The sequence below is a fragment of the Cololabis saira genome, chromosome 12, assembly GCF_033807715.1.
Source record: "Cololabis saira isolate AMF1-May2022 chromosome 12, fColSai1.1, whole genome shotgun sequence".
NCBI lineage: Eukaryota > Metazoa > Chordata > Actinopteri > Beloniformes > Belonidae > Cololabis > Cololabis saira.
In genome coordinates this window covers 14,192,825-14,220,436 of record NC_084598.1, presented here as the reverse complement: position 1 = coordinate 14,220,436, position 27,612 = coordinate 14,192,825, and the positions used below count along the sequence as shown (strand labels likewise).

General features: G+C 43.7%; 1 protein-coding gene across 1 annotated transcript in view; it reads left to right on the top strand.

The window, feature by feature from the left end:
- Nucleotides 1-321: 321 nt before the first annotated feature.
- LOC133456920 (IQ motif and SEC7 domain-containing protein 2-like) overlaps nucleotides 322-27,612 on the top strand; it is a 190,784-nt gene continuing 163,493 nt past the window's right edge. The window contains exon 1 of the mRNA XM_061735632.1: nucleotides 322-1,131. Coding sequence (XP_061591616.1) covers nucleotides 383-1,131 — 749 coding nt within the window. The 5' untranslated portion in view covers nucleotides 322-382. The remainder of the gene's footprint in view (nucleotides 1,132-27,612) is intronic.

Sequence of the window (27,612 nt, the reverse complement as noted above, 5' to 3'; positions counted from 1 at the left end):
TGAGTTACTGGCCAGGGTTTTAACCGTCATGGCGGGTCTGAAATCCTGCAGTAAGACCTGACCGACCCAGGGAATGGTCATCAGCTCGGTAGAACCCCCTGACGGGATCACGCAAGGCCGAGATCCATCTTGATTTTTAAATCAGAACTCGTACAAGTAAGAGTCCTCTCCCCCCCACTTACCTCTGGTGGGGGGGAGGGTGAAGGGTACTTCCTGTTTTAAGTTGTAGGACCCAGGCTCCCGGGGTGTAGTTTTTAGTTAGTAGCTCTCAGGTTGTAGATTAGACAGTGTAGTAGGGCAGATCTTTGCATTTCCCAGGTTGTTATATAGCCTGAGCCCCCCCTGCCATTAGCCTGTGTGCTAATCCTCAGATTGGCAAGTTATGGATGCTAATCAAGGTCCAGGCCAAGGGAGCCCTGAAAGCCCCAACCGGGCCGTGGAGTACCTTCTTGAACTCAACAACATAATTGAGAGCCAGCAGAAGCTTCTTGAAACCCAGCGGCGCAGAATCGAGGAGCTGGAGGTCCAACTGGACCGGCTCAGCCAAGAGAACAAGGACCTGCGTTTGGATCGGCAACCTGTTGCTCCTCCTCCGCCCGCTCCACCTCCTGAGCCTCCTCTCCCTCCACCTCCCCCACCGCCTCCTCCAACTCAGACCACATCAACGTCCATTTCTTCCAGGAATCACCACTACCAAAACAGCCAACACCAAGTGTCCCCCCAGCCTCCCATGTCCATCCCCCTCCACCACAGCCACCACGTCCAGCATCATCAGCAGCATCACTATCAGCAGCAGCACCATCACCACTCTTCCATCCACCACTCCTACAACAGCACCACGACAAGTGCTATTCCAGTTCCTGCTCCGACTTCACCCAGCCCAATCTCCATCTCTGTCCCGACCCAAATCCCAGCTCCGATCTCCTCTTCAGCCCCGGCTCCTCCACCACCGCCTCCTCCGATCCCACCCAGAGATCAGCCTCGGGCTCACAGCCGGCTGACCCGAGTGCCCTCCACCAGCACCGGCACCAACACCAACTTTGTGGAGAAGGAGAAGGAGAGACTGGAGCGCCTGCATAGGGTCAACGCCTCCAACAACCACCACGCCAACACCCTTCATCACCACAAACCGTAAGTCCCAGTGTTTTTACTACAACTCAAGCCAGAGGTAGCACGAAAGAAGGCAAACCAGACTTTTCCCTGTTACGGATGAGCCAGTAGGTTTCTTTTCATTTTATTTAAATAAGGAAATTAATTTAATTAGGAAAAATGATGTAGGATGCCATAATTCAATATGATGCAATTACTTTGAGGAGGTATTAAAGAGCCTTTTAACTCTCACCAAAGACGTTTCCTTGGTACATTTAAGGGACTCCCTTGTAAGAATGATTATGCACCAGCGGTGATGTGGCATCCGTTCACTAAAGGTAAAAGAAAAAGGCTCGGTACAGCAGTGTCTGGTTTTCTAGAATCTCGTGCTAATCTTTGACGTCGATCACTACTAATTTTGCAGCTTCTTTCATACAGGTTATGTGGCAATTTAGTATTCAATAATTTTGCCAAATTTGACCAGAGATGGTCTTTTTTGGCTCTTTTTGGTTGGTTGATTTGATGTTGGCTAAAGATGTGAGTGTCATGTAATGTTTGTGGAACATGATTTATTGCGGAGGACACGTTGAAGAAGTGACGCCAACGCCCTTCCTGTGAGCTACAAGAGTAACTGGTGTGTGTGTGAAGCTGTGTTTGGCTTGTTCACTCCCTCACACACCACATAGCTCTCGTGCTCCGGAGGATTGACTCTTTGTTAGGGGTACTGCAGCTCCAACCCCAAGAAAATTGCATTACTATAAAATGTGAATAAGACCAGAATGCAATGAAAATCTCTTAAGTCTACTGTATATTTTACACAAATCAAAAATCCTTTATTTAATGAGGGAAATGTACCAGGAACTCAAAGCCGTGGACATCATCCGGTTTTGTCCCATTTGCAGAGATTTATCCAACTTTTCAGAACCTTTGGATGGAATTATTTTGTTGTCCATAACTTTTTTTAAGTTGTGTTTCTATTGATGTTTTCTATGTTTCTAAGGAAACATGGGCTAACGGGGTTGATCACTTCATTCTGTTAATACACATTTTGCACATCTTACTGGTTTTTCAGATGTTGGTCTCATAATTTGTAGGTGACTTGACGGTATAAGTGCAGTTTTTGGTTGCGTGGGACACACTTGGAGAGGTTTTCCCTCCATCACAGATTTACCCAGAGACCAGCAAGCATGCACGCTCACTCCTACAGATAAGTTAGGATTGCTAGTCAGGATAAAGCTCTGGTTTTTGGGAAGGAGGAAACCCACGTGGTCATGGGGAGGACATGTAAAATCCACCCAGCTCCACAAAACTGCTGACTCACCTCACAGTGGAGTGTGCAGCGAATGCACCGACAGTCCGACCGCAGCTCTAGTGTGATTGTCGAGTACACAGGACTGATAAATATTCATCCTTTTATCAGCCAGAAGGCTGGAGAGTGGAAGGTTGCAGATGGAGTTTGTACACTGCAGGAGTGTGACACTCCAGAGATGCATAAACAAAAACTACAGCAGCTCCGATAAATGGTGGAGGACAGACTCTACGATCTTATGTAACAGATATTTTTGTTAAGCAGCAGAAGTGGAAGAAGCGTTCTGTGAAAAGTGAAGTTGTTTGCTGTTCTGGTCCCCATGGTAACCACTTACCAGGTAGCTCAGTGGTCCTGTTTTATGCTCTTATTTTGTTACCCTGAATACATTTTTTACTCAGAACTGTGTTCACTTGCTTAAACTGGGTTTGTTGCCAGGCAACACTATCTTAGGAGCATCCTGTCAAGAGGAGTTGAGAACTACAAATTCCCGCCGCCATCCACAGCAGACCTCTTTGTACGCTGGGTTGAGAGGTGCCGTAGGGCTGCAGTTGTCCCGTGCTTCCTCCAGGCTGTATTTTTGGGGAGCACTAGTCGTGGTCATCTCTGTTGCCGTGCAACCGAGGCAACCCTGTTGAACGAGTCCTCCCACCAACAGCTGAAATGTTTCTTTAGCCTGGGTTGGTGCTCAAAACTTTGCTGAGACCACACCAATGTTCGGAGCATCGAGTTTCCCTGCAGGCACGAGGAGAGAAAGACACTCGGTAGACCCTTGCAGACGAGGGCCGGGAAACGCAGCGATGACTCATGAAGACAGATTTAATACTACTCTCATTTTGTCTTGGAAGCTCTTAAATGTGTAGCCAGAAAGTGGAGCAGATTGTGCACAAAGGTGCACATCGTGTGACTCAGACATCCAGATCTAAATTCATTTAAAGCATTTCGAGACATCAAAGCCCTGAGTCATGGAACGTTCAGGTACTGATGAATTCATATGGAAAAGCTGACCTCGGTTTTGCAAATGATTAATAGGCACAGAACAATGACGAGGCCTGACAGCAGTGGAGATAGGGCCGGTTCAGGATGAGATCACACAGCACTCTCTGCTCACTGCCTCTTTAACTGACTGCCTCTCTAAAGTGCAATCCAAGAAATCCCACACTGCACTGGGGTCCATGATGGCATGGTGTAACGCTGCCCACACTGGCTTCTGACTAATTTCAAGTGGGGCATGATGCAACAGTATGCTAAACACGTTTATCTCACGAACACCCCCAGGCTGAAGTGTGAGGAACACGACCTCACAACGATGCGGCAAACGCTGCGGGAGCCGACGAAGCGGGTTAAACGCTTCATCTGCCACAAGTCCAGACCGGGGACATAAGTCTGATTTGCGAGCACAACTATTTCTGAGGCTTGTGTGTTACCTGATACACACCTGTGGTGTTGTCAGATGTATGGTTTCAAGACGTGTGACTGAGGAGGCGGTAACCATCATAAAGCATCAGAGCTGTTACCTTCCATTGATCTCGGAGAGAAAGACAGATGGAGGACAGTAACAGTGAAGAACAGAGAGAGTGATGTTGTTTCTACAGTGTGGGTGTGGAGGAGTCAGGAGTCAGATCTGTAGGATTCAGATAGATGATGAGAGGGGAGGGAAGGAATTAAAATGGGATGCATCGCTCTGTTCCGTCAGCTTTCTCATGTTTCCAACTTGGATGCATCTGGATGCATTACTGAGTCAACATCATGTGATTGATGCGCCGCCGAATACAAATGCTGGTCATTCATGAGCGTTTTAGCATTTATTTGTCTTCAAACTGGACGGCCAAGTCAAGCGCACGCGGTGTCTATGAAGCCACTCCGTAAGCTGTGAAGAATTATCCTGGAGAGATGAGCTCAGACCTCTGTGGAGAGAAGTTTACTGGTTCGTTTGTCTCCGGTTAGTCTCGTTTATGCTCCATTGTCAAAGCTGTAACATCCGTCCCATTTCGCCCGTATTCATAAAAACGAAATGTGATTGTTATGACGATTGACAGTTTGGGCCATTTGGTACGGAACCGTGACCGGACATTAGGTTTATTAGTTTAGTGTATACCAAGGGCACCAGCGGCAGTGTCCGACTCTTCAGCCGTGGACTAGCGCCAATATTCAACGTTTTTTCTTTCACAGAACAAATGTGGGAGTAGTTGACATTTCACCATCTTGTCCTCCCACGATTTCATGTGTCCAGCTAAACATGAACAAACCATTAAAATGACCTGAAGCGTCATGGCGGCACGTGAGTTCACAGCTAACAGGAAGTGAGAGCGTTGAAGGCTGCAGCCAGCCGTCGATGTTCAAAAGCTTTGGGTTTTGGCTGCCCTATCAGAGCAACTGTAGCAGAGTTTGCTTTCATTGAATGTGCAAATCCACCCTGAGATATCTGCATGCCCCTTTGCATGCTGACGTACCGTCACACACATCTTGGTTCACCTCACCATTGCAGATGGTGGTTTTTAGCCGTTGTTAGTGTCACAGGTTAGCATGAGCTAAGCTGAGCTTAGGGGGGTGTTCCAACAAAGGCCAGGTTTGTCTGTTCTGACCATTTCCCCCTTGTTTTGGATTAACCAGAGGTTGGGCAGAATCAGCTTAATATAGCGGCCACCGGCACAAAACCTCCTTTCAGAAACCTCCGGGTGACGTCACAGACGGGTTTGTCCAGTTCTTCATACGCTCTGTAGTGTCCCCAGAGACGGACTCACCAAGTGGTAAATGTTTAGCGAGAGCCTGCGGGCTGCTAGTGTATAAACTATAAAAACATCTCATGCTTGCTGGACACGGCAAGAGCAAAGAAGCATTTTGTTTTCAGTGATTTTGCAGCTATCGTGTGGCGTTTAGGACACAGCACGTCCACTGCTAAAAGTCTTGACGCGGTTGTTTATTGCAGACGGCCCGAAAACCCCTCATCAGCGCTGACTCTTCCCTGGTAAAAGTCCTCAGCTCGACATGTTTCCTGCAGCGCGCTACTGCAGCAGCTTAAACAGGTCAGGTCAGGCAGGAGTCTCCAGAAAGACCAGTCTGCATGCCTTTTCTTTTTTTATCCTTTTTATGAATAAGGTCACATCACACAAGGCACAAGGTGCTATATCTGTACGCTCCCAGCAAACTCCGAGGTGTGAAGCAGCTTCAGCTTTTTTCTTTGTTTCACTTCTTGGTCTGCAGATGCAGATGTGAGACTTTTAAATGGCTCTCTGGTAAAAGTGACCACATTCTGAATACGTCAGCGGACGTATCGGTTGGTTACGTTGGAAGCTTTGAGGTCTTTTACACCTGAAAATAATCATATTTTTACCTCCACAGCATCTGAAGGGATAAAATGTCTCTGGATCAATGAGTTGGAGCCTACTGAGGTCGTAGATCAGCTTGCTTATTGATAACTCATCAGCTAGTTTTAATCTATGGCCATTACATCCGTCACCACATGAAGGCAATATCCATGAAGTTTTGCTGCAGTTCAAGCGTCATTCCTGGATTCACATGATCAAAACAGCTTTAACATTTCTAAAAACTTGGTTAAATTGGTTACAACCAGAGGTGGAAAAAGTACAAAAATATTGTACTTAAGTAAAAGTACAAATTTTCTGCTTGAAAATTACTTAAGTAAAAGTAAAAAGTACCCATTAAGAACATTACTTAAGTAAAAGTATAAAAGTACCTCAACTTAAATATAATAAAATACCAAAAGTACATGGTGTAAAATGTACTTAAGTACAAAAGTAAAAAGTACAAAGTACAAAATTCAAAGTACAAAATTATTTTCAAAAGGATTGCAAAGAAATGAAGAATCCAAGAATTTGCTTACAACTCTAAATAATGGTGATATTATTCTGACCCCTTTAGCGTTTGTTTCCATTACATTTTAATTTCTCCCTTTGCTCATCACTGCTGCTGTACCCCATTGGCCCCGCTGACAGGTCCACCCCCAGCCTGTAGTATGCAGTGACAACATTAAGCAACCCCAGCTGATAAAGGATGAGACTTTTGAACTTTTAAATGCCAAAACCACCTTAGAAGGGGTGGAATCAAAGAATGGTGCGCATGGACACGCGTCGGCTGCCGCTCAAGGCTGATTTATGGTTCCGCGTTACACCAACGCAGGGCCCGTACCCTACGGCGAGGCTCTGCGTCGATTTAACGCGGAACCATAATTCAGGCTTCAGTCCTCATCGGTACTCGACGCGACGGCGGTTCCTCCGGCCTTCCGGCCCGCCTCTGCGGCGCAACTCTCCCGGGAGCTGCGGCTCCTTCTCGGTATATTCACGCGCCCCCCTTCCTTCCCGTCCGCCTTATGGTTCCTCTGCGCCGGTGTAACGCGGAACCATAAATCAGCCCCCGCTGTGCTGTTCTTTAATTTGTAGCGAGTAACGACGTGTCCAATTTTAAATGTAGCGGATTAAAAGTACGATTTTTTCCTTGAAAATGTAACGAAGTAAAAGTAAAAGTACAGAAAAATGAAAGTATCAATAAAAGTACAAATTCTCAAAAATCTTACTTAAGTACAATAACGAAGTACTTGTAATTCGTTACTTTACACCACTGGTTACAACATAATCCTGTGTAATATTTCTAGAAGTTGATCTCATGTAAGCTCATACTTTATTGTCTTCTTCATAAATGGTGTAAAGTACAGTGAACCCAGACAGGGCCGAAAGCCTGAACTTGCACTATTTGGTGCGCTGAACTTGGTGTGGACCTTTTTACGGGATTACCGGCGAGCTGGTGACACATTTCACGGTTCCATGTGACCAGAGCAGCATCCTCCTGAGCCTGCAGGGACTCGACATGCTCCTCCTCTCATGAAGTGTTTCCTCAGTCCTTTTTAAACTATCTGAGCGCTTTCAGGTCATTTTAGAGTTGAAAGTAAACTCTAGTTGCACTGAATAACTCCTCAAATTACCCGCAGTCCATTTTGAATGCAGCCAATCACCTAAACTAATTGTCTTGACAGCGCTTGTCTCCTCCGGCTGCCCGTCCTCACCCTTAACTCACTCGGCCTGGTTCGGGAGCACTTGACCAAAGATAGATGACGTCATTCTGGTTTCCTGATGGCGTGTTTTTACATCACACAGCATCACGTGTCCTCCCGCGCCAGGCTGTCTGTTATATTTGGCAACATGGAAATGAGAGATGCAGCAAGCAGGGGGGTGGGGGCGGGGAAGGGGATGCTGGGTTGTCACGGCAACAGTTTGGTATCCTGAGGAGGAGTAGGAGGTGGGAAGAGAGAGTGTTTGCGGTGTGATGACAGCAGACTAGCTGCTCGCCATCCGTCACACGCACACGTTTGTGGTTTCAGCTGCGATCCAAGGAGCACGTCTACAGGCTCACAAGGCGACCAGTCAGGAATCCAGGGACCCAGGGCTGGTGGGAAAACCTGAAAGGATAAAACAAACAAACAAGCAGAAACTTTGACTTCTAATTTAACTCACTACTGAAAAAGAGTGAAAAATGTCCAGGTGTAAGCCATGCATGGAGTAGAGCCAGGCTCCTCCCAGCCACAGATGCAGGAACACGTCTCCGGTAGAGCATGAGGAAACACCGGTCCAGCCCCGTCAGCATGCTCCTGACCATTAACGGCTCTGATGTGCTCTTTTGTGAGTGTTCAGTTACAAAAACGCACGTTAATCAGTGTGTGAAATCCTGCCAGCACATCTCAGCAGACACAGATGGCCCACAGACCTTTCCTGCAGCCAGCCGATAGAAGGATGGGACTTTTTGGTTTTCAGCATTTCTGTCCAGCTTTTAGACGAACGGCAGATTTAAAGGACGTTCTTTTTGCCCTTTTTCAGAAGCTGATATCATTTCCAGTGGTTTAAATAAATGTGGCCGTCAGCAAACCCTGGACTGCATGTCCAGCTTCTGAATGAGAACGAAAATCACAGTCAGACATAAAACATCAGTCTAAATACTGGTAGAATATTATTAGTTAATCGCGTCAATTAAATGAACAATTTAACTGTTGATGACAATTTGCTGTTCACAATAAAGAAAAAGGCAGGAACGACTGACGTCCCATCGCTGAGATGTCAATGAAAACGTCTCTTACCTTGGTCTGTGATGTCACAGAGCCCTGCAAATCTCTGGATGTCTCTGGATCACTGGATGTAATTTTCAGACCAAACAAAGGGATCAGTGTATGTTTGAGTCCCCGTTTCATTTTGGTGTGTTCTGCCCCATTTACACGGGATTCAAACTGTCTGGTGACCTGCGGGACCTGCCGGCGTTTGTAATAGTCGAGGAGAACGTCTGTGAACGGGCCGTGCATGTTTATTAAATATTCTGCAAGATTTTTTTTACATGTGTGACAGTTCATTTCTGCTCGAGTCTGCAGAGCGTCACCCCCAGTGTCAGAAAGGTGGCCGCACCAGCTCTCACTGTTTCACACTGAAAGAAATGAGAATTCTAGTGTTTGGAAAGAAACCGTCCGTCTCATTTTTACAATGCATCTGTTCTGTTACGAGCATGTTGCCAAACATACTGGGCCGTGAAACACGGGGGTGGACCTGTCATGGGTTGATGCTTCAGGGACTTCTTCTAACGTAGCCTTTAGGACGGGGCTTTCGCGGTCCATCGGTGTCTCCACTCTGACAGTGGAAGCAGTCAAAGTTCACAATGGAGACATCACCGCTGTTTCCAGTCGTCTGACTTCATGTCGCCGACCGGTTAATTCAAAGCAGTCACCAACACGTCTGAAGGCTGTTTCTAATCTGTGATGAATGAACATCAGTGCAGATTAGGGCTGTTCGATTAATCGATTTTAAATCGTAATCGCAATTATGTAATTAGAACGATGTTAAAACGTGAAAATCGTAAAATCGATTTTTCCCTTTTTTTTTTTTTTTTACCTTGTCTGCACACATATTAATGATTGATACCATATTAACGATTGATGGAAATACCTCTCAATACCTGCGACAAGTGCCCCATCGGAGAGGCTCTTTAGTGTAGGAGGGGGCGTTGTAACATGCCACCGGACATCCCTCAAGCCAGATGCGGTAGACCGGCTCGTGTTCCTTGCAAAAAACTTGCAAATGTGAATAGCAAATGTAATGACTGACATTACACACCTCTACCTCCTTCATGGGTTGCATTATTATTTAGCATGCAAAGACCCAGTTTAGTTTAATTACAAAATGTCTTGTTTTATTTAATTAAGATAAAACTTTATATTTTATTATATTTTTTTAAACTTTTTTTCAACTTATTTTAGTTGAAAGTTTTGCACTTTATTCATTCATTTTTGGTTTAATAAGAGCAAAGTTTGCATTAAAGCCCAATGGGTCAAATGTTCAATAAAAAAACAGCATATTTGAAATCATTTCTTTGCCTTTTGTCAATTCACAAAATAATCGTAATCGTAATCGAAAATCGGATTTTGAGAGAAAAAAATCGAGATTTTATTTTTGGGCAAAATCGAACAGCCCTAGTGCAGATCTTCTCTCACGTGGTGTTTATTGGCTAAATCAAGAGTCCTGTACTTCCCAGTCAAGGGTTTAGAGGTGTCACACCAGAGACCGATGTTTGAGCTCCCACACCTAGAATCAGGAAACATGCATTTGTTCAGATCTGCGTCTGAGCTCACTCGGCCACATCAAGCCACACTGTTCCAAAAAGCTTGACCAATTTGTGCCAGCATCCAAACATGACCAGCAAATGGTTAAAGAAAGCTGGGGTCGCTACCGTAGAAGTGGGTGTTGTGGAGCAAGAGAAGGAGAAAAACGAGGCCGTGCGGAGTGTGCAGACGAGTGTGCAGACGAGTGTGTGTGTTGATGCCATCAGTGCAGCTCCTGTGTCGCTGGTGGAAAATGCCTACTGCTGCTTGTCTCGGTCTGATGACATCTGCGGTAATCCATCTATTGCAAAGCCCGAGAGGACTGTCGCATTGCATGCTGGGAAAGAAGCTTGCACAACATTGTTCAGGTTGGGGGGTTAGCAGATTTCAGAAATGAGAGGTTGTCCTCCAGTGATGCTCTCGTCCTTCGGCTCAGTCTCTTGTTTTATGCGTTTCCCAGAATGCCGAGAGTGGGCCCCGGCGTGTTGCGGCGCTCGGGGCGACAGACAGAGAAGTGATGTTGGATTGTGAAGTCAGCATCGCACCACAACCCATTTGTCAGCTGCAGAACATATCAGCCCGTTTTTTCTGCTGCATCTTCCATCATGGATTCTCTTTTTTCAACTGCCCCAGCTTTATTTTTAGTTTTATTTGCTTGCAGACAGTAGAAACCCTGGATGTGTATTTTTCACTTGTGTAATATATATTTTTGTTTTTCAGACCTGCAGCACATTCCAAATAAAATAAAAAACTTATAACCGGCACAATGTCAGATGACAGTAATGATGACTTGGTACAAAGTGAACTACGGAGTCAGTGAGGAGCAAAGTTGGGTCGAGAATCTCCACTTTGTTCATAAATGTGTTTTAAAACAATTCTCCTCAAAAACAGATTGGACAGTTTTAATATTTCTCCTCTTATGACGCAAACAATCACTAAACTATGCATGGGATCTGGAGGAATTTTTCTGTGTGTAGAAGACAAAATTTTACCGCATCAGGACCCGTCATCTACTGATATAGACGAGATACAACTGTTGCAAACTTTCCTTGGTCATGCAGAGGGGGACATTTATTCATAAATGATGCCTGAAGCTTTGCTTTTCATCACAAAAGCCTTCGCGTACCTTGTACCTCGGGATGGGAAGGGAGGAGGTGGGGTGGATCATTCCATGCTGGAAACGTCTGATCAGTCTTTGGAAGAAGCGGGCCCCATGTGCTCCGGACCAACGATGAAAAAGACTATTCTCAGCAAAGAGTGGTGATGAAGTTGCAGGTGTTTCGAGGGTGCTGCTGTCTTGTGCAACCCGGAGCCACTCCACACACTTCTCCCACTCAGCTGTGTGTCTCTGTGGAAGCCGCCGGTATGAATTTGTCACATTGCTACCTTCAGTCTCCCCGGACTGTAGATAAACCTTACAGCCGACGGCGGTTGGCACAAAGTCGGATGTCGCACACCTGAACCCGCACCAGGTGACGGAGGGAACTGCCTTTCTTTTGGGAATGATCTCTGGTCACAGCTCGAAGGCAGGGTTATAATCAGCATTTTACCAATCCTTTATTCCTTGAAACAGATGGGAATAGGCCTATTTAGCCCTGGTTATGTCTCAGTCTGTGCCGAAAGCATCTTCTGTTTGTTGTATACCGTTGTAACTTGGTGGACCTTCAGACTGCTGAGTTTTCCAGAAGAGTATGAACTCAGGCGATTCATTAACGTCTGATTTTGACTGGTCTGAACGACCAAGCTGAATGAACGCGACTGGAACTGCACGCCTCAGACCTTTGCGGTCACCTTCCTCACACATTTTTCTCTCCTGCTTGGTCCAACATATGAGACAAATGGGGTTACATTGATGGCAAACTTTAAATGTTACAGAACGTTAAAGAAGTCTGGGTTTCTGGTAGGGATGCAAATTATCGATTATTTCAGTAATTGACGGTTGAAAACCTTATCGATCGATCATCGATTAGTTGATAAGCAGCGTTTTTCCCCCATCTGAGATACAAACATAATTTTTTTTGCTTATATAAAATACAAAGGACATTTTAATGTATTCCTTAATCAAATATTTATTTGATACAAAAGTAACAAAAAGACATTTTTGTACCACAAGGAATATAATATAAAGTGCACTTCAAGGCTATCAAGCAAATTTTAAGTTCTAGTTACGTTTTAAGTTAGAGTTTTGGCAGTGTTCAAAATAAAATGATGAGACCTGCTGTATTGGAGCACATTTTCTTTTAGTTAAACTGTAGCAGGGACAGATGTTTAGAGAAACCTATGTATGTACCGGGTGAAGGCTGATTTATGGTTCCGCGTTACAACAACGCAGAGCCTACGCCGTAGGCTACGGCGGCGGCTCTGCGTCGATTTAAGGCGGAACCATAATTCAGGCTTTAGGGGAGCATATCGGAGAAGAACCAGAAGAATATAGAGTGGATTAAAAATAAAAGTTAAGCATTGAGCTACATGTGTCTCCCGTCTGGGCCATTGCAGACTCATTGCCTGAGCATGATGTTACTAAAACCGTCTCTTTCTTCTAACTTTATGTGCGCGGCGCAGAGCGTTGTGTCGCATTAAATGTGGTCCGGGCGTAATACCAGCTGGTGAAATTAAACGAAAAAAATGAATAAATAAATAGATTAATTGTAATCGTTAATTTTAATCGGGTAATTTCATAACGGCAATTAATCGAAAATCGATCAATTGTTAACATCCCTAGTTTCTGGTTTTCCCACAGTCCTGTGGGTCGCTGGCCGGGGCGGTGGCTGCTGCCGGGGGTTTCTGGGTTAAATGCATAGTGGCCTTCTCATTGCCCACCTCTAGCATGTCTATGAAGGCTTTTCAAACGTAAACATTTGGTCCATTTCACTGCACCACATCCTGGTGGAGTTTTCTTTCTGGTTGGACACTTGTCCTTGGTCAGCTTTGCATTTTCAAATCTTGCAGCAGCCACGAGCTGCAGGTTTAGAGAAGTGTCTCCACAGACTTCCTGCTGCACTGACAGAGATGGAGCTAATCAGACTGCAGGCGTGACGCACTTCCCCAGTTAGCGAAATCTGGCACAGGCTGATTTACAGCGGCGATAGTGGCTGCTGCTGCTCACTTTCCGAGCCCCCCTGTCCTGGAACTGCTCTGTCCATGTGTTCAGATTTTAGAGGTCCGGTTCGCCCAAATTAGAAAGAGAATCCACCTCAGACCTAAAAACAAGTGCAGTCTCCGTTCCCAAATGGTTTGATTCGCTCTTAGTCTTGAATGCTGCGTCCTCGATTATGTAATGCAGAGATGTGAGTTTTGGTGTTGGGGTGTGCGCATGTGTGGAGAAGGGGGTGTGCAGCTGCAGCGGATCGGGGTGCCGCAGGCTTGTTGAATGGAGCTGCACTGTATTTAAACATCAGCAGCTGCCCTACACACTTTTGAGCAGAAGATCCCGTCTTTGCTTTGCAGTTGGGTTCTGTGCGTGCGTGTGCATGCATGTGTGTGTGCGTGTGTGTGTGTGTGTGTGTGTGTGTGTGTGTGTGTGTGTGTGTGTGTGTGTGTGTGTGTGTGTGTGTGTGTGTGTGTGTGTGTGTGTGTATGTGTGTGTATATGGGGAGCAGCCGGAGAAACTAGGCTACCTGATATGAATAGAGGTGATGAATTACCTCTAAGAACCGTGCTGCAGGACAACACTCTAGGGTCCAGCTTCGCGTGTGTGTTTAAATGCAGAGTTGGTTTCCTGCACAGGCAGAAAAGACGGAACCTAGGAGTTCACGTTGCTGTCGAGGTGTAAGAGCAGTGGAGATGGTTACTTTGAGCCGTCTTTATTTTTCCTCTATAAGACACTCGGCCCGAGAAAAAAAAGCTGTCAATTTGACACTGGATATTTGGTGGTGAGGATGTCTCACAAAGAACATTTTGCATTTACAGCATAGCGGGTCACAGAGACGTGAAATCGCTGCACTCATGGCACCACAGGCATCACTCAGGGGCGGATGTCAGTCACATTCTTCTGAACGAGGGTTTTCTTTCACAGCGTGAGTAAATTTCTTCTGGTTCTTGAAGTTGATGCAGACTTAAGGCCACTGACCTTGTTTGTGTGTTCAACCATGAGTTTCATTTCATTTGGAGGAATATTGATTTTATTTTTGATCCTCAGAGCTCAAATATCTTAAAGTTTCTTTGCACTAATTTATGGAAGAACTTTTTAGATGTTGGTGTTTATTAGGGATGGGCGGTATGGACGAAAAAATGTATCACAATTATTCCTGGCATTTATCCCGATAACGATAAAAATGACGATAAAAAAAATACCAATTCAACTCCACCTTTTTAACTATAAATCTATCTCGCTCTCAGATCCGCCATGTTTGTCATCAACGGGAATTTATCTTTCTTTCTTTCTTTCTTTCTTTCTTTCTTTCTTTCTTTCTTTCTTTCTTTCTTTCTTTCTTTCTTTCTTTCTTTCTTTCTTTCTTTCTTTCTTTCTTTCTTTCTTTCTTTCTTTCTTTCCTTCTTCCCTTCCTCTTTTCTCCCTTCCTTCCTCCTTTCCTTGTTTTCTCCCTTCCTTCTCCCCTTTCCTTCCTTCCTTCCTTCCTTCCTTCCTTCCTTCCTTCCTTCCTTCCTTCCTTCCTTCCTTCCTTCCTTCCTTCCTTCCTTCCTTCCTTCCTTCCTTCCTTCCTTACTTCCTTCCTTCCTTCTTTTTTCCCCTTCCTTCCTTCTTTCCTCCTGCTCTCTCCTTCCTTCTTCCCTTCCTCTTTTCTCCCTTCCTTCCTTCTTTCCTTGTTTTCTCCCTTCCTTCCTTCCTTCCTTCCTTCCTTCCTTCCTTCCTTCTTTCCTTCCTTCCAAAAAATCAGCTTTACACAAAAACATCATCAACGGGAATGTATCGTTTTTACCGCGGCATGACAAATTCTTGTCATGCCGTGAACGGTAAAATATTGCCCATTTCTAGTGTTTATCAGCGTAAGGGTCGGACAGTGCTGCAATACGTCGGTTCAGCTTCCTTCAGGTGTCCTCAGTGCTGAGAAAAACAGGCAGATACTAACAGTAACTTCATGGAGGCGTCTGATTGGCCCCAGATTTATGCCGCAGCAGGACAACAACCATAAACATACAGACAGACAATCTGTGGCTGGCTCTTTGAGGTGCTTGGAGCAGTCTACCTGCCGATTTCCTCCAAACACGGTGTGCAAGTCGCCCCAGAAGAATGGGTGCCGTTTTCAAGGCGAAGGCTGGTCACAACAAATGTTTTCTTCTGTTTGCTCACTTTCTGCTCTGTAATAGGATGAAAATAAACAAATGTTATGGTCTATTTTAAACCTGTTCTCACTTTACAGCATCAACACCTGCCTGAGACTTGTTGAAACAGAATCTCCAAGCTGTCATCGCTGCTGTCTCTTTTATAGCATTTGAGGCAGCAGGATGCTGCTGTTATTGGGATGGGATCCGGGTTCCTGTCTCTTCATGTTTGTTTGCTGTTCATCCACTGCTTATCTTAACCTTACCGGCTACAGAAATGGCTGTTTTGAGGTTTTGTGAAAACCTTCCACATTGACAACGTCCTTCCTGGTCCCTGTGCCACTTTGATGTGTTTACTGACTCGGAAAACATCTCCATCTCCGTTACTCTGCTGCAGCTCCTCAGGGCTGAGCATACCATATATACTCCATATACTGTCCATTTGGATTTGGATGGAGGCAAACCCTTAAAAAAACAGTCAGTTTTAATACAATGGCTCGTGCCAAATGTCACACAGGTTCGTTTATTAACAGAGGTCTGCACAATATCAAAATGTATAAAACAAATGAATTAAAAATAAACTGCCTGCATATATAGAATAAAAATGCTTCTTGAATAAAATAAAACAAATATCCCTTTCCTGCATAACAATTAAATTAAAATACACTGTGCAATTAATACAATGTAGACAGTAACAGGCAGACTTTTCCACTGAGGTTGACAGTTGTGCAAATCTCAAATAAAACATTCAAGTCAATTTGTCACAAAATAAGCTATATCAAAATCATTAAAAAAAAAAAAAAATCATATTTTTTTTTTTTTTTTTTTTTTAATAATCGATATAAACGATATTGTCTCGTACCATATTGTGTTTGAAAATATATCGATATATATTAAAATCTCGATATATCGCCCAGCCCTAAGTTGTAGCAAAGTAATAAAATCCGAATGATGAGGTAGACGTCCAGCTTTGGTTTGGGAGCATTCACATCCACACTGAAGGAGAGGTGGAGGATGTGCAGCTCTTACATGAGTAAAAACCTGGTCTTTTCTTTCAGATTATGCAAGATTCTTGAATTCTCAGTTTGCAGCTTATGACTGAGATATGCAGAGAATATTGAGGAGGCTGGAGCCGCTGAGTGCATGTTTGCACTTTGCACCATATATTTACGGCAGACGGATATACTGTGAGTGCATTACTTGTGCTGCAGGGACATAAAACACTGCTGATGGAGGGATTTGCCTCCGTTATCGGAGCAAAAGCAATTAGCTTTAGCTTCAGACTGGACAATAGTGACCCAACTTAATGTAAAACTCCAGGAAAAAAGTGTGTGAGTGTAGAGAGAGAAAGAGAGACAGAGAGAGAGACACTTTCCAGATGAAGCATGTTAAAAACACTAAATTGATGCAACTGTGGAGGATCTATTTAAAACACACACTTTCACGTGGACATGTTACCGTGACAACACGTTTCTTCATTTGCTACGGTTGCCCTTAACAACACTGTTGGCATGGCCTCCTTTCTGCAGCAGCTTTCACTCGGCTGCTATCTGTCTCTCAGTATTTGTACTCTGCACCTTCGCCTCATTTTGACTCTGCAGATGGGGAATTACAGATCACTGTGGTGACACCGTTTCAACCTGCACAGATTAATTTCATTAGAGGCTCCCAAACACACAAAACAGAACCCACACAGTGGAGAAAGTAGTTTTACCTTTTCAAAAAATGCCATAATTCAACAGTTTGAACCTCTGGAGAGTAAGTGGGACTCCCCTTTAGTGTTCCCTGCAGGCTGAACGGATCAGAGAGCCTTTAATGTGCCTGATAATTCGGTTGGTCTGAGGCAATATTTCCATACGTCACGTCCCGTGTCATTTCAGAAGATGTATAAAACACTGCCACTTCCACTCAGCCGCAATTTTGTTTGACATGCAAAACAAAGTTGTTGTTCATCAAGTCCAGAAGAAACGTTGGATCACATTCCCAAAGCATCAAGTGAAAATTGATTAATTAAAAACTAACTTTTGTTAGCTGGAAGTGTGGTTAAAATCTCCAGATGTAAGATGGATTAACATGCCGCCGCTGCTGGTAGTAGGTGAACTCTCGGAGCAGCAACATGGATAGAAACTCCCAGCCGACATGGTAACACGGCCATAGATGCTCCTTCACAGTAACATGTCCACGAATCTGTTCTCAGCACTGCAGTCCCTCCTTTACTCTGTCCACGCTCTGCCCAGTCTCAGCCTGAGTCCATGTTCCCGCAGCCACGTAACTGCTGTCCTGACCGTGAACATCTGTGAACATCTGTCAGCACCTCAGATCCCATTTGATTGATTTATTCAACCCGTTTGGATCCGAAGTTTCAGTTCAGGCGCTAACTTACCCCGTTTGGAAAAAATTATCTGTCGTCACGGTAACTCAGAAAGGAACGTGCGGGATTTCAATTAACCTGAAAGAGCTCATGTCACTCTATTGCTCATTAACCTACATGAGTCTTAGAGAGTGATAGGTGGATCAGTTCCCAGCTACCCCCTTACAGCCTTACACTCGTTTGTCGCATTCCTCACATGCCGTCTCCCTGCCGTCTGGCAGGGAGAAAGGGTGTCCCTCTGTGTCATCAAGAAGCTCTTGAAGACACACCTCCTTCCTCGTCATTGTCTCTCCTAATGGCCTAACAGACTCGAACCTTGTTCTCCTTTCTCCAGCTAGGCGCTTGACTGTTTTCTGCTCACACTTTGCGTTGCCTTTTTCCTTTTAGAGATTGCACTTTTGGCATTCTGCCAGTCTCTTTCTGCTTGTTGGCTTCATTGTGTTCTTCTTTTTGTCTCTAAATAAAACGTAGCGTAAGGTAGCGTTTTTCTGTCATCTTCACAGTATTGCGTGCGTGCGTGCGTGCCTGTGTGTGATGTGTTATGACAGGCTGTTTGACATGTGGTGATGACTCAGCGACAGGCCGGCATTCAATCTAATGAGATTGTGATGAAATTAGATCGGCCCATAATCTGACAGAGCAGAGCTGGCGGCAGCGAGCCATGGACAGACGGGAGGCATGATGGGTAACGAGGGGATGAGTCCTCAGTGTCTGTCTGTATTTACATTTTCGCCCTGTTGATGTAAACAATCAGGCCATTTAATGATAACAGAACAGAGATAACTGCGCGCTCTGACCGGAACCTCTGCCCCGAACCTGGTGCTGTAGGTGTGATAGAAGGAATCAGGTGCAAGTTCTAAGATCTCTGATGGTTTTTAAAGCTCAAAATGAAGAACAAACATGTGAATAATTCAAGTCAGTAGGTTGGTTTATCTTATCTTCAGTGTCATCCAGGTTCTAAAATGCTTAAGTATCAGTAATCATATTAAGTATCACTATGATCTATGTTTAAAAAATGCTTATGTGTACTGAGCGGATTTTAGTAGCAGATTATACCACACCTATAACAAGATTTAACATAAGCAAGACCAGCTATGATGCGAGGAGTTTTGATGTTGACGTAGTAAATTTGAACGCATACGTACTGTACATCCGTTACATACCACAACCTTTGAAATATGAGCCTAGTAGTGATCCAAGTGACCAGGGGCCTCATCTATAAAGCTTGCTTGCGCACAAAACAGGGCTGAAAGATGCGCAAGCCACCTTCTACGCAAAGTTTGGGATTTAAAATGAAAAAACTAACCGAAAAATCTTTGTATCCCTACGGCAACCCTGACCCTCCCGTAGGAATTTACTTAAGATATGGGGAACTGGCGACGCAGGCTGTGAGGTGGTGAAATGAAGCCAGATTCATGTCATACTCTTAATAATGTTATCACATATCACAACATATATCAGACTTATAATAGAATAAAAACAGTTTATTCCGAATTTCACAATCGTCCCATGCACGTCTGTCACACACGCACATACTAGTTAAGCCTAATTATGCCTAAATAATGGTTCCGCGTTAAATCGAATCGTTAAACCTGTCCTCCACCTCATCCTCAACATTTCAAATTAAGTCTCCGTGAAATTCAGTGGCACGGGGGGCTCCACATGTCTCATTCATTCTGACGCCAAACAGGCTGCAGGAAGCCACTGCGCATGCTCAGCAGGCTCATTCATATGCAAACACTACTTTGCATTGCCCTTTTAAGGTATGAAGTGGGCGTGTAGAGGGTGGGATATGAGGCGGATTCAGCTGCGCAACCTTCCAGCTGGACTGTGATTTATAAAGCGAACATTGCGTGCAAGTGTGCGTGTGCGTGCACGCGGTTTTATAGATCCGGATTTTTTTTTGCGCCCGCCATTTTCGGCTTTTGGGTTTACGTGCACCTTTAGTATGAATCCTACGCACTCCATTTTAAATGAGGCCCCAGAACAGTACAATAATTACAGAAGAAATATAATGCAACACAGAGGAATTAGTGCTGAGGAGAACTGAACCAGAGGGCTGGTGAGTTACCGATGTTAGTCAACGGTTGCTGGTATTGTTTTTTGTAGTAAAGTAAACTGTATCACAAAACCAGAGGTGACATTTTCATAATGGACTAAACTGGAACAGAAGATCAGCAGCTACCTGAGAACGAGACATGGGTCGCCAAAAAGCCGGGGCAGCACTGCTCTCTCTGGTCCGATCAACGCCTTCAGCTCCCCTACAGTGGCAACTCAAAAGAGTTTATGGTGAATCGAATGAGAGAAGTCGTGCAGTGGAGAGACTCCAGGTATCCCAAAGTGGCTGTAAATGTTATCCAGGTCAGGAAATTAAGGCGATTAAAAGCTGCCAGAGAGATGGAGGTAGCGGTGCCAGAAGTCCCTTGTTGGTCTGAGCTTCTTTCCTGGCCACCACTTTGATGCAGCTGGAAGACGGTAGCAACCTGCAAGGGTTTGGTAGGACTGGGGATCACCCGAGCTGCAAGGAGAAAGGTCAGATACTGTGGCTCCAAATCTGCATGAAATGACATTTGTTGGTTGGGTATTAAGAAGCCAGGTCTGTGGACTCTTGTTGCTTGGATACCATCTTTACAGACGCGGAAAGACCTGAAACCCTCAATATCTCCAGGAGCATCCCTGATCATGTAGCCAAGGACATCTCTAGGGATCTATCTACCGACCAACCTCAGAAAGACTTCTTTTGTATTTCTAACACCCTCCAAAAATGGTATGTTTTTTGAACGAAACAACCAGTTTAAATCCCGTTTTTGTAGACGTCCAGTGACTCTAATAATTTTCTCAAACATTTTTAAGCTAAAAGTGCTACAAATCACCACTCAGGTGTACTTTGGAGTCATTTATACAACGATACAGAACTTCAGAAGGCAGCAAGGAAATCTTTATAGTTCAATACATTTTAAACTTGTTAGTTAGAGTTTTTACATATGCTGATCTCTCATCTTGAACAGTATCTTCAGCTACAACAGATTATGTTTAAGAGGCGATACACCCCAGTAGAAAGACAATAATCCTCTTTACACATAAAAGTCATGATGATGAATGTGACAAACATCAGGTGTGCAGCAGAAGTGACATCACAATTTTTAGATTTCACAAAGGAAGAGGAAGGGGAGTTGGAAATGAGCTGTGAGTGAGTGATGGTGATAAAGGCGAGAGCAGCAGCGTGAGCGAGGAGGTCAAGGACGTGTGGGTGTTGGTTGTATCGTGTTGCCTTTCCTCCTCTCTCTTTTTGGGAAGAGAAAGCGAGCTTCTGGAACGTAAATTGTTGCCATCCAAGACATTTTGGAGTTGGCTAAGGTGCAAGTGTATGAGGCACCACGATGTCCTTCTGAAGTGTTAAAAACGCAAGTGTTTATTTTTGATGACATTTTCCGGTGAACTTTAGTCTCACGACACATTCATCTGCAGGGTTTATGCTGATATTGATATCATAATTGATGACTCACAGACTCAGATGGTGTTTCCAGGATTAGAGGGAACATATAAAAAAATAAAACTGTGGATGGGAGCTGATTTGTGTCTCTGAAGTTCCTACTTAAAATCTCTCTTTCAGTTCCCATGAGCCATTAAATGGTGTGAAGTAGGACATTAGCCAATAATATTCTACAAAGTTTTTGCTTGTTTTTATATGTATCAAGAATAAGAGGTCCAATTGCATTTTGGTATTCTTTGTTTTTATTTCCAATTAGAAATTGAAATGTCCTATTCAATGTTGACTGCAGCACCAAAAGCAGCACGATTTCTTCTCTTAAGTGTTGGTTAAATGTCATTAATATAAGTACAGCAACAGCGAAGTCAAGGGTTTGTGGAGCTGCTAGTGAGAGATGAGTGATGACATTATTTTTAAGCTGGCTGGTCGTTATGTTGCTTCAGCCCTCCCATCATTGGTGTTCTCCAATTGTGGCCCGGTTCAACGCGTGACTCAGAAGATTGTCTCCGTAGAAGTGATCTGTACCAGCTGTCAGAGGCTGAGGGACAGATAAGGGAAGTGTAAATACTCTTGACTGCAAGTCAAGTATTGTCCTTTTGTGTTCTGTGTGCTGTGTGTGCCCACGAAGGTTAACCGCGATTTTTTCTCTCTCATATGTTGCTAACATGATCTAACAAGGGCAACAAGGGCAATTTTCTTTTCTTCTTTAATTCTTTTACATGGGAGTGCAAAGCTGCAGAAAAGACCTCCGAAGCGGTACATGCCGGGTTAATGACAACAGGATTGGAGTGTCTGACTCCGCCCACTAAAACCTAATCCTATCAACGGAGCTATATTGTTCTTGCCAAAACTTTTCTAACTATTGCTTTATAAGATGTGTTCTTAGGGGTTTTGTTCTTTTGTACGTCAGCCACGTTGTAAATAAAGTTATATAGAAGTGCAAATTAAAAAAGACTTTTAACATAATATCTCTTTATAACTTAACCACAAATATGAAGTCATAACAATTATATTCTAACATGAAACATATAAAAACTTCTTTCTGCAAAACTAAATCACTGTTATGACTTTATTCTTTTCTATCTCTCTTCTATGATTTTTGTTCTTGTTTGGAAACAACATTCTGGGACAGGTTTCCAGGGCCACTGCAGCCTCAGTGATATAAGCAGATAAACTACACGTCCTGGAAATTGTGCTGGGGTTAACAAGATGGGAATTTCAACATTAAATCATTACTTCAACAGCAAGTGACGATCTTCATCAAATAAGCTTACACATTTCCACTTGCTAAGCCACAGCCAGGAGTTCGACAAAAAGTGCCTCATACTTTATAAACTCACCAAATGACGTCTTCTCAGGGAAGGAGTAGTCACGGGGGTTCACTTACATATATTAACGTGTATAACCGGTGCCCGGAGGACACTTGGAACCCAGCCTGGAATGCTGCACTTTTGCTCGAGACAGCCGCACATAAAGACACCACAAACTCAGTCTTCTCCAAACATGTTTTTGTTATTCTAGGCAACCATTGTCACAGTAATGTGTGTCCACATGTTTGTTTCTCCCAATAAGTCGGTTTCAATTAGTTTTTCAATTCTTAAAATACAGTCATGCTTGAAACACGCTTCAAGCTTTTCTTTTGGTACTTTGAGGTTACTAGAAGTGTGAATTTGCATTTTAGCTAAATATTTAGTTTCACCAAAAAACATTTAGATTTAGATGTAACATTTAACATTTAGGTGTAATATTTAGATTGAACCATTTTAGTATATTCTTTAAGCCGACAAATGGTGTTGTAAATGTGCTAAAAAGTGGCTTCCAGACAGTATTTGAAGCTAAAATACTATTGTTGTATTAAGGATGAGGCACCTTACTAACGGTGCCCCAACAGGAAGTAAATGTAAAGGTCAAGATATAACTTAAAAAACAGAATAGAAATTATTGTTCTGATATTATTCATGTATGTAATCATTCTAGTCTGTTAAGTTTAGTGTTAAACCTTCTGGTTCCTTTGTTCTGCAGCCACTGTTTCGGATCTAAAACTTCATTCGGATCTGTAAACTTTTGATACCAGCCAAATTGAATCGAAGCAGTTTTGAGTTAGAACAGAAGTTCATAGCCATCAGAGCGGTTCCACTGATGTTTTGTGACATCTGACAAAAGTAAAGCCGCTCGACGGTCATCCCCTGATCCTTTCTTACCTCAACATCTGGTTGGTCCCACTGCGAGCTATAGAAACCTCACGAGCCTCAAACCATCCAGACACATTGTCTTCAGGGGAATGTGCTTGAATGGTCAGCACGCAAACTCACACCCATGCGTATGTGCACACACGCATTGTATTTCATGCTTACATAAGGCCTTTGACATTTTGAAATGGTGCTGGAACACTCATCACTGAACACAATTATTCATCCTTTGAAGCTTACGTAACATTTTTTAGCAGAAACCTCCATCCGTCCAAGTGAGCAAGACTAAATCTCATCCTCTCAAAAAAATCAAGAAAACTGTACATTTACAAGTAAAACATCTAAATGAAATGAAATTGAAAAATATATATATGAAAAGTGTTGAAGTCAAACTCATATTAATGTAATCACAATGTTTCAAATGCATCACTCTCTTTGAGTTTACATGAACATTTAAGATTATTCATTTCATTTAATAATGTGGTCATGATTGTATTAATAGTTTATTATTTTGACTTGAATTTGATCATTATTATTTAACCACAAGTAGTATGGCAAACTTCTGAACAACAGTTACTTTTTTTAAAAAGTCCAACAAGACCTGAAAATCGGGAACTAATAACCAAACATCCCGATCAATCTCAAAATAGCTGTTGTTCTGGACGTGCGAACCTGTGACCAGGGGTGCCGCTAGAGAGCCACCTGCCAGGCAACAGGTAATGTTGCTCCCAAAATGACGGACATGTGGTGGCTGGGTCCTTTGAGACCCAAGATGGCTGCAACACGGTATAGGCACAAAATGGCGGGTGAGCAGCTTGTGACAAGCTGGTGACCGGTCGCACCCAAGACAGTTGAAGTGCTAAAAGAACAAAAGGGAAGGAGAGGCTTTTTGGCCAAGATGGTATGTAGGTGTGTGACGCAGGACGTAGTGGAGAATAACTCGAAGCTGCTGTGATTTCTCACCACCAGCACTTCAACCAGCCGGCTTCACGTGCACGTCACAATGACCTGAACGTGCACGTGGTTCTGCCTCAGTTGTGGGGAAACACATCCACTAAACCCAGCGGGGTGGACACACAAAAACAGTACCATCACTAGCACGTTAGGAACAACAAATGGATATTACGTGGGAAACGACTTTAAAGCGATCAAGACAACCTAGACGAACCTCAGGGAGGTTGATGTTTATCGTAATCTGGTCAAAGCAGTTGGCTGGTCGATCCGCCGGTGATCCTAGCTTCCAACGACTCCCTTTTCCCTCTCGGTTTCCGGAGGGGCTCGGATGTTGGTACTTAGTCTTGGTTGGTCTGGGGCAAGTGTGCAGTAGCTGATACTGTCGCAGTAGGAGCTGTGGCTCCTAGCAGGATCAGGAGATGGTGAGATAGTTGTTTGTAGAGTCAGAGATACTGAAGTTTGGAGAGTATTCAAGACCAGGCCTGAGCACCTTTACAGCAGAGACCCTCTACTGGTTTTCGGGGCTGAAAACCATTAAGGGATGGACATCATTCCTGGATGTCTCAACGGTGCACAGCCTTGTGGAATTTTGACTCAGATGCTTCGTCTCTAACCCTGTGTATCCTGTCAGTTTGGTTGCCGTTTTTTTGGCGTTAACACATGGCTGTGCACCAGAAGGCTTCTGCAACTCTTTCTGGTTCCCCAGATGTCATTTTTGGAGGCAAATGCTGAGTGACGGAGTTGATCACGATTGGTAATTTTCCGATCGTACACCGTTTCCCATCTCCACAGCTCGAATCTAAACAACATGATCTCCACACCACATTGTGGCTTTAGCTTTAGTATCCACATTTTATCCTGTAGACGATCGGTTGTCTAGCTGCTCCAAACAGCTACAAGGAGGTTTCATCGGAGAAAATAACTTTGTACAAACTGTGTAAGGATACTGAAGCTAGCAGAGTTGCCATAAATCAGTTTGTTAAAAAAAATAAATCAAAGTTTGTATCAGCTCGTAAACCTTTGACCATGGCGGCTAGCTGAAGGCAGTATTACGAAGTGCCATGTTTGATGTGTAACACACAGCATTACACTTATGTGCTAGATGTTACGGTGTGTTACATATAGTAATCACTTAATATATTTTTGATTTCTCAGTCTTTCTTTTTGCATGTTTTTACTTTAATTATATGTATTTTGACTTCCGTCTTTAGGTAAATAAACCCAAGTAGTTCACCAACAGGGCAGCGTGGATATCAATTTAAAGAGAAATGAGGAGTGGATATTCCACGGGTGTGAAATTGTGGTGATCAGTTACCTCCTCAATGACGTCAATTTGGATTAATGAGGGGGAAGTTGCATTTTCTCTGACAGTGATGTATAGATTATTGATTGCAAGATAACTGATGGCAGCGGGCGAACCTGTGTCACATTCTGCAGTGCTGGTCTCCCTCCGACTCTCCGTTGGTGTTGGTGTCTCTGCAGTGTGGTAACAGTATGGTAATGAATGAATCCAGCCTTCTCTGCAGTGGGAGCAGTTCACTCACTCCATACTAATACCGCTACTGTCTGGGTGGAGGGAATGTCAGTGGGAGGGGAGGAAAAAGGTAAAGAGGACACAGAAGGAGAAGGAAGAGGTGAAAGTACAGATATGACTTCCCTGAGAAAAGTTGTCAGAAAAATTCTTTTTAAAGTGTCATTGAGACAAACTCAAACGGTTTATTTCCATTTCAATATTGTGAATATATATTCTAATAGCTTTAAGATGTATTGTCCCTAATTGTTAACTCTTAGTTAAACTGCCTACTTGATGAGGTTTACGAAAAGTTTTTGTTTGGGCTTAAAATTTCTAAATTTGCTCTCAAGTTCATTTGTCAGATAAGAATCACCTCTCACTTGTTTATAAGGAGGCACTTTAGAAGGATGTTTCTTTCATTTTTCTATAGTTTCTCATATTTCCACGACTGATGAGTCAGACCACCAGTGCCTAAGGGCACCTTGTGTACAGGTTATATTAAAACTGTAGCATTTAGCGCTCTGGGAGTTAGAACAGATCGTGGTCATCGACTGTAGAAGAAGAACAGGGGAAACTGTGACGTCACCCAACAGTGGAGCCCATGTCTCAGAGCCCAATGCCATATTTCCCCAACCCAGGACAGTCCAAAAATGGGCAAATGAGCAGAACGAACAAGCCTGGCAGTTGGCTGGAAGTCGCCCACATTACCCCAGTTACTACAAGCTAGCTGTTTTAGCATAGCTCAAGCTAACTTATGATGCTGGCTGACGCTACTTTCCTTTCAACCTGACTGAATCTGAGCTAGTCAGCTCAGTTAGCCTCCAACCAGGTGGCTGAAGAAACAGCCAGCAATGTGGCCAGTCATTTGTCCAGCTAGTAGCCTCCTGCGCTACCTGTCCTTGGTCTGGGACCAACCTAGTCCTGGTGGTCTGGGACCAACCCAGTACCCGTGTCCCATTATTACAATTAACCACACAACAAGCCGTATTATCTTTGAAATAAGAATGATGACGCTGTCTTAATTCTTTATTCACACCTCAGAAGTAATTTTAACCAACAACGCTAACTAGCCAAACAGATGGTGAGCTGTTGACACCTGTGATGTTAATATAATGCAATAATTCTGCTTAAGAATGTGGTTTATCAATATGAACTGATGAGGTACAGGATAATTCAGCTTGCCTAAAAGCGGTCATAGACGAGAAGTATAGCTATGAAATCAAAACCCTTCATATACCTGGCTATAAGAATGTTTATTTTGGTGCGATACTGGAATCTTGTCTCTTTAGGAGCCAATCCCTGGTGTACGAACTGAAGTTTTCCCTTCTTCCACGGTGGCTTCAGTTGTGAAAACCGTCCGTTGCCCCTTGGTTGGGTCTAACAGGGTTGTTGGAGCGGAAACCCTTCCTAGGTGTTGCAGCGGAGGTTTATGGGTTGTTTTCTGTTATGGTTGATCTGCAATCTGTGGCAAAAAAAATGTCCAGCTTTTCCTTCACTGAGAGAAGCAGTTTCTTGGGATAAAACACCTCCTACAGAGAAATGGATGAGACCAGAGTCCACATTACATTGCTTTTCCCAAAATGGAGGGATACAGTATGCTCAAGAAAAGTCCTGCCACCACCGCAGTTGTACTTTTTAGCCATTTGCCAGTAATTTAAATGTTTCTGTAGAACTATAAGCCCACACTGCAGGAGGTCTGGAGGAAGTAGTAACAATGATACTCATTAGAACTTTACAGTCTGTGTGATATTGTGTTTACATCTCAATATTTTAGCAAATCCCAAAGAGGTGGCCACAGAAAGAAAAAGTATTGCTGTTTTCATGACTATTTTCAGTTTATTCAAGTCTTGAAACAGAGCACACAGAGGCGTAATCAAGTCCTAAGACGC